General features: G+C 44.1%; 1 protein-coding gene across 1 annotated transcript; it reads right to left on the bottom strand.

Moving 5' to 3' along the window:
* Positions 1–431: 431 nt before the first annotated feature.
* Positions 432–5,588, bottom strand: LOC136449863 (uncharacterized). The gene is given in 11 exon segments (XM_066450083.1): positions 432–790; positions 2,220–2,348; positions 2,473–2,641; positions 4,093–4,223; positions 4,317–4,346; positions 4,348–4,500; positions 4,583–4,744; positions 4,834–4,866; positions 4,868–4,895; positions 4,980–5,182; positions 5,185–5,588. Coding segments are annotated over 11 exon segments (1,557 nt in total). The 5' UTR covers positions 5,506–5,588; the 3' UTR covers positions 432–592.
* Positions 5,589–13,295: the final 7,707 nt, after the last annotated feature.

Raw genomic sequence — 13,295 nt, 5'->3', positions numbered from 1 at the left:
TTCTCCATCACCATTCAGGTAGCAATGGTAAGAACGTCTCACAGTTCAACAAAGACGGTTCATTTTTATAGGAAGTCAACTTTATGAAAGGATGAACTTAGAACCTGCCACATTACAAATCAACATCACAAAGAGTGATATATTTCAGTGATTCCTAAAAAGCCCTATGCCATTTACACAAAATTCTCCTATCATAAGATGTGTTCTTCAATTTCTTCCGAGAGAGGCCATATACAAATATGAACCACAGGTTCAGTGCACAGAAAATAACCAAATTTGTAGATAGCATAATAAAGAGCTGAATGCGAGCATATAAAGTAAAATGCCAGTAACTAAATGATATGCATCAAACAGTATATGAACTAAGTTATTAGGGTATTGAAACCACCGTTTTAAAAAAGTAGGAGGTGAACTATTGAGGCTCAATAAAACAGCAGGCATCATTGCGCTCATGTCAGGAATATATCTGCAACAGAATTTCCTTTTTATAAGGATGTTGTCACAAGAAACATAACACAGACTGATGGGACCAGATGATTTGACTAGATCACACTATGTACAGGTCAAATTGATTAAGTGAAAAATGAAGCGTTTAGATGGGCTCCAGTCTAATGCTTGACATGTTATGGCTCAATGATTCAACCACTTCATCAGGTGATTCCTCGTTGGAAGGTGCCATTGGTTCTTGAACATGAATATGAGGGATGTCATCCTGCAATTCCGCTTCAAGCTTGCTGAACTCTTCCTCAATATCTCCTTCATCATCTAACGACTGGAGAGGTACTGATTCCTGCAAATAACCCAGTCAGAATGTCACAGAAAAAAAATAGAAACTATGTTGAAAGTTCGTTAATCCTTTTTAGAGATGAGTGTAAACCAAAGGCTTACATAGAAGTACATGGGGCATATAAGTATTACTGTATTAGCCAAAAAACAGTGCAAACTCGATCTAGACTGACACTAACACGATTATTTCTATTTTTCTATAACTTATCCAATCATACATGTGAAGTTTGCAGTGGAACCAAGGGTAACACAATGCATGGAGTTCATTGTTCCAACTAGGCAACTGAGAACATGATCATTAATGTTGCATGTCTACAGGCCAGAAACAATTCATGTCTATCTCGTCTATACAGTAGTGCACGCAGATAACAAAAAGGCAAGAAAAAAGGCCACATGATGAAGTAATAGTGATCACATTATTTAACAATACTACCTCTAAAACATAGTAGTTCTCCAAAACAAATAAAATGAAAATAAGTCTGAACCATCTGCATTGGTCAGCTTGGTGACTAGATTGTTGGATATGGGCAGAATTGGGCTGGATAAGGTTTTAACTAGGTTGAGCTTATATTGGTCTCATGTAGGCCTAACTTGGGCTCAATTTACCAAATTAGTTTAGATTGGCTGGAATGAAAAAAAAACTACCAATCTTATGCCCAGTGTCAAAATCATACCATTGTCTTTACCTAAATAGAGAGAGCTCTGTATGCAAGTTACACTTCCTTAAGCTTGTTAGATAAAAGGTTAATGTTCATTTTATAATCTCCAACTTGCACATTGGTCCGAATTTCAATCCTCAGGCTACGAAACTGGGCACCGGACACCCTCAAACTGTTGAAACTGGACAAATTTGGTCCTCTACTTGGTTTCAAAGGTGGTTTTCCATTTTCTAAAAATAATAAAAAGCCAGTTTTAATCTCTAAAAATTCATAAGTAATTTATCTTAAATCAGAAAAATGTGAAACCAGTATCTTTTTTTTCTAAAAATGTCAGTCTATCTTTTGGTGCTCTTTTTAGACTTTTTTAATCTTATTTGTTCATGTTCTTAGTGTTTTATTACACAAGCAGTAAAAAAGAGGAACAAAATAAATAAGTTCCAAATAAATCTAAATAGATTCACCAACAGATATACAACATTTTTAGAAAAAAAATGGTACTAGTTTCATATTTACCTGATTTAAAATAAATAATTTATGATTTTTTAAGATTAAACCAGATTTTTATTATTTTTAGAAAATAGACGACCACCTTTGAAACCAGCTAGATGACTAAATTTGACCATTTCAATAGTTGGAGGGCATTCGGTACCCTGTTTCGTAGTTCATGGTTGAAAATCATACTGCCGTGCAAGTTGGAGGTTAGAAAATGGACTTCACCCTAGATAAAACCCTTGGCTCTAGAATTCCTAGTAAAAGAACCACAAACAACTTACCAAGGACAGCATCAACTTCTCTTTGTGCAGCAACAAGCTCATCAACCTCCTTCATGTGGATGCTAACCTCATCTATGCTGACATTGTTATCCTTCATTGCCAGGATACCAATTTGTATTGCCTCATAGACCTAGTATCATGTACAGACTACAGAATTAATTATGCTATACAAAGACTGTCATGGTTTGTGATATCTATATACACATAATGTAATTACTCATCATATAATTATAAATTTGTAAGAAATATCACACCTTCTTATTTGATTCAGCACTAGCAATTAGGCTGATGACTTCTTCAATCCTTTCCAACAACTGTGTGCATCTGCTCCGGCTTTGTGAGAATAATTTAGATTGCCTCACATAACGATAAGCAGCTTGTTTATCTCCGGACTTGAAGGATGCCAATGCCCTTCGCCTTGAACTATCACAAGATAATTCTTTACAAATCAGAACAATTTTAGAACTAGCATTTATCAAAATCCACTATGACCATACTATGTTCATGGAGTTCAGTATTAACCCATAGCGCACAACCTTATTCAGTTTATGATTTAATCTAGACCTCCTTATTGCTATATTATCATACCAATAATTGCGTGACATAATTTTAACACTGGACAACATCCAGCATTCCAGCAGCCAAATGTAGGAATTTGAGAGCCTAATTTTTTTTTATATCAAAAAATACAAAAGGCAGAAAGGAAGCAGCAGTATCAGAAAGGCATGAGGAAGTGATGGAGAATCCAATAGCATGAAGTTGTCAAATCTGGTAGCAGGAAGCAATGGACTGGGTAGCCCCTTCCCAATTCATAAGGTCATATACGGAAAATCATAAAAGCCTATTCAATATTTACTTGCGGTGCTATTGATGTGTTGAAAATAGATGGATCACGTTCGGGGAACCAGCAATATTAAATCTTGTGTGCACTTCTATGTACAAAACTGGCCAAAGAAGTGTAATCTGTTGGGATGTGCAAGGATCAAAAAGGCAACGCCTCCTCCCCGCCTAGGCGTGCCTAATCGCTGGGCGATGGGGTCCCGCCTGGCCTATGGGGGTAGGCGGACCCCTAGGCGCTCCCATCCCCGCCGGACGAGCTCCTCCCCGCCGGGCGCTCGCATCCCCGCCGGACGAGCTCCTCCCACCGAACGCCCTCCTCCCCGCCGGGCGCCCGCCTCCCCGTCGGGCACGCTCCTCCCCGCCGGACGCCCGCCTCCCCGTCGGGCGCGCTCCTCCCCGCCGGACGCCCCCTCCCGCCGGGCGCTCCCCTCCCCGCCGAACGCGCTCCTCCCGCCGTACGCGCCCCTCCCGCCGGTCAGTCCCCTCCCCGCCGGTCTCCTCCCTAAGCGGCAGCAGCCAGCAGGTCAGTCTGTCCTCCCCTGCTCCTCTCCTCTGTTTTCTTTGAACTTTGAAGTGGTCTGGAATGACTGAATCTGAAGCCTCTGAATGACTGAATGACTGAATCTGAAGCCTGCTCCTCCTCTGTTATTTGACTGAATCCTTTGATGGCTGCATGTATGTATCTATGATTGCCTGAACTCTGAATGTATAGCTGATTGACTGAATGTATAGCTTAGCTAGTTAGCTGATTGACTGAATGCATAGCTCAGCTAGTTAGCTGTCACTTACTCACTTGTTAGTTTACACGCTGAATGCAAAATTAGGAAAACGCCTCGAAACGCCTAGGCTAACCTAGGCCGTGGGTCGTCGCCTAGAAACCAGCCTAGCGCCTTCTTGAACATTGGGGATGTGTACTCTTCAGGAGTTTGCATTCTATAGAAGACAACCTAATATGCGCAAGACTGTCCTTTTGAAAGTTGAAATACATGACAGCTACATTTAAACTGCAGAGACCAAATCGCGAAAATACTTACATCTCCCATCGGCGATCAAGCACATCAAGCTGTCCTTGCAACTTCTCTTCTGTCCAGACTAAGTGCAAGGTGTCGTGGTCAAGTTTGGATACAGCAGAAACTTGTGAAGCAGTGAGTACAAACTTGACACCCTGCAGGCATGAATCCAACTGAACAAAATGCAGCATGGTAGTGGGCACTTGCTTCAGCAGAATAACAGAATGCACGAGAAAAAGGGAGCATACCTCAATAGCGTCTTGTTTCCTGCCCGAAAGGATACCTAGCTTTCCCATATTGCGTCAAAAAACATAATGCGACATGAGCATCCTCCCGGTCAACAAAGAAGCTATTGAATTTGCTAATCGTAACAACACATGTCGATGTCCAATGAGAGTCACTCAATTGCCTAGCAATATCAGCAGCCCGTTCCTGCAATCAACTAGCAGCGAAACAAATAAGAATTCCTGCATTCTACCAAGCAAAGAGCCTTGGGTGCAGCATTTTCACGTACCTCAACCAACAATTTGAACACGAGGATGTCCTCCTGCGAAACCGACCTTCTGGAGCCGATGGCCATCAGGCTCACCCTCCTGACCAGCTGGTGCAGGCTCCTTGAGGACGGATCGATCAGCTCGGATTTCAGCAGTATGTCCCCATCCGCACGCATCTCTTCCTGAAAAAAATGCCCAAAGATTCAAAAAGCAGTTCCCATGACCTACCGCAGCAACAGGAGAATCCGAGACAGTCGCGGGACGGGCAGACCAGAACTTGCGGCAAGCAGAGCGGCGTGAGCCCCTCCGGGGCGCGCGAACCAAGCGCTTCGTCACCTGCAGTTTGTCGGCGTCGCCCCGTCAGAACATTCAGAAGAGAGGAAGGGAGCTCAGGTGGGGCAGTGGGCGAGGACGCCTACGAGGTGGGCAGGGGCGGAGCAGACGCGGAGTCGCCGGGCGACGCGGAGGAGAAGGTCCTTCCAGAAGAGGACCGTGGGCTGGGGCCAGTCGCTGCGCTGCCCCGTGAAGGCCTTGAACCTGGCGCGGAGGTCGGCGCTGTCCGGGTCGTCCCACCAGGCGACGGCGCCCACCTCCGCCCGCACCGCCGCCTCCCACCCGACCCCGGCCCGGCCCCGGCCCCCTCGCCGGAAGCCATAGTAACCGAGAGGCGAGACGGTGCTGCGGGCGTGGGCTCGGCCGTCGGCCCCCGGAGGCGGAAGCGATACGAATTGCGGAAGCGGGCTTGGAGACCGGCGCCGAGGGGAAAGACCGAGAGAGAGACACGGAGGAGAAGCAGGATTGCAGGAATGGCGAATGGGGGGGATTTTGCTGGGCCTCGGTTTTGTGACCGTTGTTCCAAGTTGTAAGGCCTGAGTACCTGACCAGTTATCAAAAAGGCCTTTTTCTGGCCCAGTTTCCCATAAATTCTATCTAACCAGGCCATCACAGCCCAAGCGTTTCCAGGGCCGCTCCGAGCCCATACCAGCAGTTCACTCGCTTCGATTGATCTCGAGGGCTCGCGGGCCAGAGCCAGAGCACGTGTCGTCGTCGTCCCAAAGCAAGCACGGCACTAATTGCGGCTTTGCTGCTGCTGTAGTATTAGTTAGTGCAGCAGCCTCTAGATGGGCGACGTCCCGCTGACGGCACTGACCGAAGTAGCCAAGACCTCTAGCGTGTAGCCTTAATTTAATTTGTCCGATGACAGGCACACCCAGGCATGCAACAACTAACTCGGCTCGTTATTACGCCCATAACTGCAGTGTGTGTGCACCACGCCCGCTGTACCTAACGATGAAGAATCTTCCGTTACGTTCCCAGTTGGTCTGTTAACGAATTACGAGAATCTCAGGCACTCCTAATCTGCAGCAACTTTTTAAAGACCGCAACCGCAAGTCGAGAATATAAACTCCATCAGATATCAGACACGTCTTCCTTGGCCTCACTGCCGGCAACAACCCGCGCTAGCTATGCATGCGCTGCCATTGATCTGCCCGCGCTCACTTCGCCTGGCAGTTGCCATGCACCACCGATGGAGCACCAGCGACGACGTTATTCCGTGTTGGTACCTCGCTCCGGTCAGCAACAACGACGACGAGCCATCATTTCACCAGCCCAGCAGGCCGGTCAGCAACGACACGTCGCTGTGCAAGATGATGACTGATCGAACGGAACGAATGCAAGTCTTGTCATATATTATATTATTAACGGCCTTATCTCCCATGAATATCTAGCTATTAACGGCCTTATCTTTAGGCCGTTTGATGACGACGGGCAACGGCTACACACTGCACGCGCGCGCGCGGCGGCGGGTGATCGAGCTGGAAAGGTGTCGTGGGCGTAAGTACGTACTAGCTACGTGATGATGAGTAGGGCGACACGACGACGACGACGACGACTGCTGCCAACATCGAGCGAAAGGAGAGCAAAGCAACTGTAGCTCGGCGTGACCGTGTGATCAATCAGGGTATAGTACGTGTATTAATGTTAGCCGTTCCCGGTGTCATCTTGTGTTTGAGAGTTTCCTTCTCAAGAATACCGTAGGACCTGCTGCTAGGCCATGCGCGCATATCGATCGACGACGCATATGCATGCATTTGTTTTGTTCCTTGTCTACACGTGTTTGGACCATGAGCTTGATGCTGCGTTCAACAACACTATCATTGCGATGAGACGGACGACATTGTTCATCGATCATCATCTCTGATGGATACCGCAAAAGACCGTGTTCACGTCTACCCTACCTGTGTATCATTGCCTCTTCTTGATGATCGGCATATTTCTCTGTGGTGCGTAATAATAAGTACTCCTTTTATTCTAAAATTGTACTAAGAAGTTGTTCTGGCTTTTTGCTATCTAGAAGAGAAGCCATAACAATTGACAATTTAGAATAAAGCAGGTGTTTAACTATAAAAAATGTGTGTGCGTTTTAGTGAAAGAAAGAAAAAAGCTATCGAACATTTATAGAAAAATGACGATGAAAATGATACATATTTATTTATGCTTTTTATCCTTCCTAGAAAATTTCAAAGCTATAATTTATTTTATGATAACCATGAATCTATAATATAATAATTAAGTTAATATTGTCAAAAATATGACGGTATCCTATTAGGTATGCATCGAATTAAAATACAACCTTAATAGCTTTTTTCTATCATTGCGAAACACAGAAATATTTAGACGCAAATACATCGCAACTTTAATTTTTATATTATCCATGTGTTCTATACAATTGTATTTCGAGCTCCACGACTTTCTTTAAGGACCCTAAAAATATGTAGTTCTAGATTCTGATTAATGTCGGCAAGAAGTTAGTCATCAACATGTCAAGGATTAGTTTGACCTCTTAATTCTCATATGGCAATCCTCATCGAGATTTTTTTTGAAAGGAACTGTGGAGCAATAGCTCCCCAGCACAACACCAAATATACTAAAACGATATAGGGGTACAGAGAGACGCTTACAGAACAGGCTAAAAGAGAGCCAAGAGCTAACTAAGCAGAACCCCTATACAAGAGACTAAAGAAGAAGAGCAGACTATAAATTATTGAGCCAATTCATTACAGACAAGTGAAAAGAAGGACCGATTCTATGCAAATGAAGTTTAACTTCACTTGAGAAGGACGACTTCCAAGAAGACAAAGAAGGAGACGTGCCATTGAAAATCCATGCATTTCTCTCATTCTATATGCACCATGCGGCAATCATGTAGACTTCTATGAAGAAGGGTAGCTTTAGAGTTTTCTTTTGCTGCTCGATCATCTGAAAAATGGCACCCTGTATGTTCCAGACAAATCGAGATTAAGAGATATATTAGCTAGACTCATGTACTGAAATGAAATATAACTTTGATAGATTTTTTCTCCGGTTGCAAAGCACGAGAATATTTAGACTTTTAGACGTAACATAACTTTAATTTCTATTATATATCCATGTGTTTCTACAGTTGTATTTCAAGCTCCATGACTTTCTTTAAGCTATGTTAATTAAACCTTTAGGCTAGCGTCTATTTTTTACTCAGAACTCGATCATCCAATTCTACTTCTTTGAGTTCCCGATCAAATCCTTATTTTCCCTCTGCCATTCTTCACCTACCTACTCCAAGCTTTCACAAGTATGCATCACTTAACACTCCAAGCCACGTCCTAGGTCGAGCTACTCATCTTAGCCCTCCTCTATAGTATGGCCAGAGAGAAAGCTAAGACCTAACTCTACTCTAAGTGCATCTAGAAAGCGGCTATTAGAATTATAGTCCTTAATGTTCACGAATATCCTTGAACCAAACCAATAGAATCCATATTAACTGGACCCAAAGAAAGCCATGTATAGCCAATAGTTTGACTATTTGAAGTAATGGCGCTGCAAAGCACATTTTAGTCACAGTGACCTGCTTTCATTCATAATCAAAATCGAATTAGGGGTTTACATGCTTTTAGTGGGTCATGGGAGGGGAAACATTTTGATAATAAGAGGTGGGAGAAGAAGGCATGAGAGAAGGAAAGAAGAGAAGTAAATAAAGTAAAGGGGGATGAAGTGGAAGAGTAAGAAGACATGGAAGACAATCTCTCATATACATTCTTGGCATGTATCTATCATGAAGGCCGCACTGGTAGTATAATTGCCTCGGAGTCTAAAATATGATTGGGAGAACGAGCTCTAACCTAGTAAGACCAGCCCTAATAATCACCACACGTCCTTGGCACTAAAAAACGATCACCATATTGTCGTCGTAACACGAGTACGTCTTCGTGCAAATCGATGGAAATTTTTTTTTTGTATGAATGAGCCCAACATTTGCATCCTCGATCACAGTTGGTTACTTAGCGACTCCCATGCTTGCCTAAGTCTGTGGTCATCGGTCCTTGCCCTATCTACACACAATGCGAGCATCAAAACACTAATCGTGTGGTTCTGTTTCGTGATTGGGCAGCTCCCATGGCAAGTTGACACAATGTGACAAGAGCCTCTGTAGACAACGGAGTGTAACGGCCAACGGACGACAAAGGGGACGGGGTCAGGACCTGGCTAGGAATCTAGGACACACCAAGACCCCGCCGGCCCCTTGCCACAAACTAATTGGAGTTGATGAGGGTGAGAGGAGACCCGCCCCCCGCTTTCGTCGGGGGCGCTGCCGCTCTCTGTGCGTCCGTCCCTCCCGCGGGCAGCGACGCCGTCGTACGTCGTGGGCTCCTCTACGTGCGGTAGGACGTCGCTGGCCGGCCAAAGCGCGCGCCGGGCCGGGCTGTCGTGGTCCGACTCGATCGGAACCATGCATTGTTTCGCGCGCCGTTTCGCCGTCTTCGCTCCACGACGGCCGACGACGTCGCGGCCGCGCGGGCCGACGCAAACGCAACGACGTACGTACGCCCTAGCCTGGCGCGATAGATGGGCCGCCGGCGGAGCCCACCGCTGCCTGCCTTGTCTTTTTCCGCGCTCATCACTTTCCACCTGTTGTTCGACCGATGGACGGTTACGTGCGAGCGAGCCTGCGTGGAGAATTTCCCATGGCCATGGCCCCATGCATATGCGTGCACCACGCGCACTGTCGGTGCACAGGCATGCACGTCCTCGTCCAGCGCTCCTCGGCTTTCGTCGCCACTTGCTCTCCTCCGTAACGTCTCTGCGTAGAGATTAATAATTAAATATAATTGAACGGGTACAACGACGCATGAGTGACGCGCGAGATGACATGATGGTCGTCTCCGCTAACCTATCACTGCCGGATTCAGCTTCTTTACCGAGTGCCTCAGACCGATATATACTCGGCAAAGCCTTTGTCGAGCTCGGTAAACAATTTATCAGCAAAGACTTCTTTGCCGAGTGCACTTTATCGGACACTCGGTAAAGCCTTTGCCGAGTGCTAATCTGACACTCGGCAAAGAATAGTCGCCGTGACGGCGAGCGCCACCGTGACGGCGTCTTTGCTGAGTGTCAAGGTCAAGCACTCGGCAAAGGTCGCCGCTTTGCCGAGCGCCGTTGACTCAGACACTCGGCAAAGGTGGCCACTGTGCCGAGTGCCACCAGCAAGACACTCGGCAAATGTAGCCTATTTACCGAGTGTCCTGTCAAGACACTCGGTAAACATGAGACCTTTGCCGAGTGCCTGGCCCGTGGCACTCGACAAATCTGCGATGTTTGCCGAGTGCAATGGCCTTTGCACTCGGCAAAGCATGTTCCTAGGTAGTCACTTTGCCGAGTGTCATGGCTATTGCACTCGGCAAAGTGATTGAAAACAACCTTTTTTATTTGTTTTTTACAACCCATCCAAATAAACAGAAGATATATATAACAAACATCACCAACATCATATATATATCATCAACAACACATATATATCACCAACACCATATATATATCACAAACGTCACATATATATCACAAACGTCACATGTCTCACAATATATCACAAATAAGTTCACAAGTAATCCAAGTGCTCCATCATCTACAACCACAATTGCAAATAGAAGTACCATTAACAACCACAAGAATCTTAACCAGATGGCTAATGAGACTGATTTGGTGAAGGATTCGCTGGAGCATGAGGATCGTTCGATATCGCCGATTGATTCTGCACAAATGAGAAGGGATTGCATGTGTGAGAAAGATAAATATATACCATACATGAATAAAACTTTCATACTCCACTAGGTTTGACCGTAAGCATGAACATATAAACTAAAACATTTATACTCACAGGAGTAGAATAGTGAGGAGGTGGAGGTGGAGGTGGAGCGAATAGCGAAGGTGGCGGAACTACACCTGTAGCGGCGCCAAGACTTTGCATGTACTGAAGAATCTCCAGCCATCCTCCGTTGCTCGGACTCCCGCTCGGCCTCCACCCTCTCCATCTTCGCCTACATCTGCTCCTGTATCCTCCTCTCTTGTTCCTAGCTGGGCCTATAATATATTCACCACAATGTTACAATAATGCAAATGAAAGGTATAAAAAAACCAATAAGGGCTCCTTTGGATGAAGGGTGCCCAAAACCACGTGTGTTTAAGCCCCCAAGGGGTTTTCTCCACTGCACTTGCCACCCCTGTCCCCCAGGAGATGGAATCCCCTAGTGGGAAAAATTACCTAGCTACCATTTGGGAAACATGGGGATACAAATCCCAAACGACAAAAACTATTCAGAATAATCAGAAAAACACACAAAATTCAGAAACGATGTTTTCTCAAGCTGAAACTTAGCACCACAGATAAATTTAGTACTGATACGTAATTCATTTGCATAGACTTTCAAGATTATGGAAGTAAAGACAGACATGTCCAGTTCAAGTAAGGAATAAACATAAAAGCGGCATCGTGGAATGCGGCAAATTGGAAATTTCTCAGTGACTGATACGTTCAGTAGCTTTGACACTTCATGAGATGCCTCTTCAAATGTCCTGGACACTCAAACCCGCATCAACGAACATTGTCATTATCACAGATGTAAATATAGGAACTGCAAATACTAATGTTAACTGCACACAAGATCATAGCTAGCAATAGATTATCAGATTAAATTGACGTCAATACCTGTAATTATTATGGTTACTAGTATCTATCAAGCTTGCTATCAAACTAGTAACGGCTTCTAGTCAAATATCATTTGTGAAATTGGTAATTGCACTCAAAACATACTGTATAACCAAAAACGGATTCATGTTGCATACTTAGGCCCCTTTGAAATGCTAGAGTTTCACACAATCATACAGTACTCACAGAAAAAATATTGGATTTGTGCAAATGAAAATTTGGTTGACTAGCTGAAAAGTTTCCTCAGTTTCTCAATACTAACAAAGAAAAAATCTGGTTCCCTATCATTCTTCTTGAGCAATAATTATATCAGCTTTCATTCATGCTCATGCAGGATAACTCAATACTAACAAAGAAAAAATTTGGTGAAATTTAGATTATGAAAAATGTTGCAGCCCCTTAACCATGGTGATTAATTGATTTATGAATTTAATTGTTCCTATCCTAACTTCCATTTTCTAATCTTCCAAGTAATTAGTTAGTTGATTTCTACTCCTATTGTCTTTTGGTTGATTGACCATTGTCTGAGGGTAGGTGAATCTTGCAAGGAATTGATTAATTCATTTGATTTTTGTAGGAGGTCATCATCACACTACAGATTTGGGCCATACTTTTGCCAGATTTTTTGGTTTGCCTTCTTCTGCATCAGGCTAAGTTGCCTATGGTTATGTTGTAGTTTCAGATCAAATGGCTATTACACACTCTGAATTTGAGACACTGTTGAATATTCTAGTTCCCAAATCTTATCACATCCAGGGATAAGATGCTCTGGTCCAGTACAAAGTTTATCCCAACAAAACTACTCCCGGTCCCGATGCTCGTCATCCTAACACTAATTAACAGCACCTACGTCCCTAGAACCAGTCCACTGGAACCTTGCTGGTCCATGTGGGACCTCAACAACATCAGACTGGGCCTGTGCATTGACCACAAGCACGTCATGCCCACCCATCTCAGCCATCACAGCTGGGTAAAAAGTTGTTAAAATAAATTTATGGAGTTGTAGCATAGAAAAATGTCACCACATATTGCAAACCAATATAGCCAAAAGTATAACTTTTTTAATTCTGATGCTCATTTTTATTGCCAAGTTTCATGTCTCGAGAACAAGGATCTACAAAGGATAACTTTTTTATCATATAGCCAAAAGTATCATTCTTCTACATGCACACTAGATTAGAAACTTTGCTTGTACAGCCAAATTAATGAAAAGCTTCCTGCTCTACATAGTACTGTAAAATTAGGCATTTGGGTTTTCAGTTTTAGTCAAAGGCACTGTAAAACTCACTAGAAACTCCAACAGTCAATTGCAGCACTAGGCACTGACATGGTCGGATTTCATAAATAAATTCTACAACACCATGTACTTCTCAGAGTACCGTAAAATTCTTACACAAGGGGTAGTACTAGTAAGGTAGGTAGTCACAAGAACAGTAAACTTACCTTTGGAGCAATCTCACCCTTGATCCACAATAGGCAAACTCTTGGGTTTGTGAAGTTGATAAAAATTTCTCTGTTCACCTCACACTTCATGACGCTTGTTGCTTGTGCCTTCTCTTCATCTGAGAGCTCTTCCATGGATTCCAGAAGATCCATACACTTCTTGATAGAATAGTCACCTTTACTTGTTTCATCTAGTGATTCCACAAAAGTTTTGCTTTGCTTTATCTTGTGGTCCAAATAGCCTTGTAGAACTCCAGCAATGCTTCTCT

The sequence above is a fragment of the Miscanthus floridulus genome, chromosome 5 (genome assembly GCF_019320115.1).
Source record: "Miscanthus floridulus cultivar M001 chromosome 5, ASM1932011v1, whole genome shotgun sequence".
Taxonomy (NCBI): domain Eukaryota; kingdom Viridiplantae; phylum Streptophyta; class Magnoliopsida; order Poales; family Poaceae; genus Miscanthus; species Miscanthus floridulus.
The sequence above is the reverse complement of the archived record's forward strand: the minus strand, read 5'-3'. Positions and strand labels throughout refer to the sequence as shown.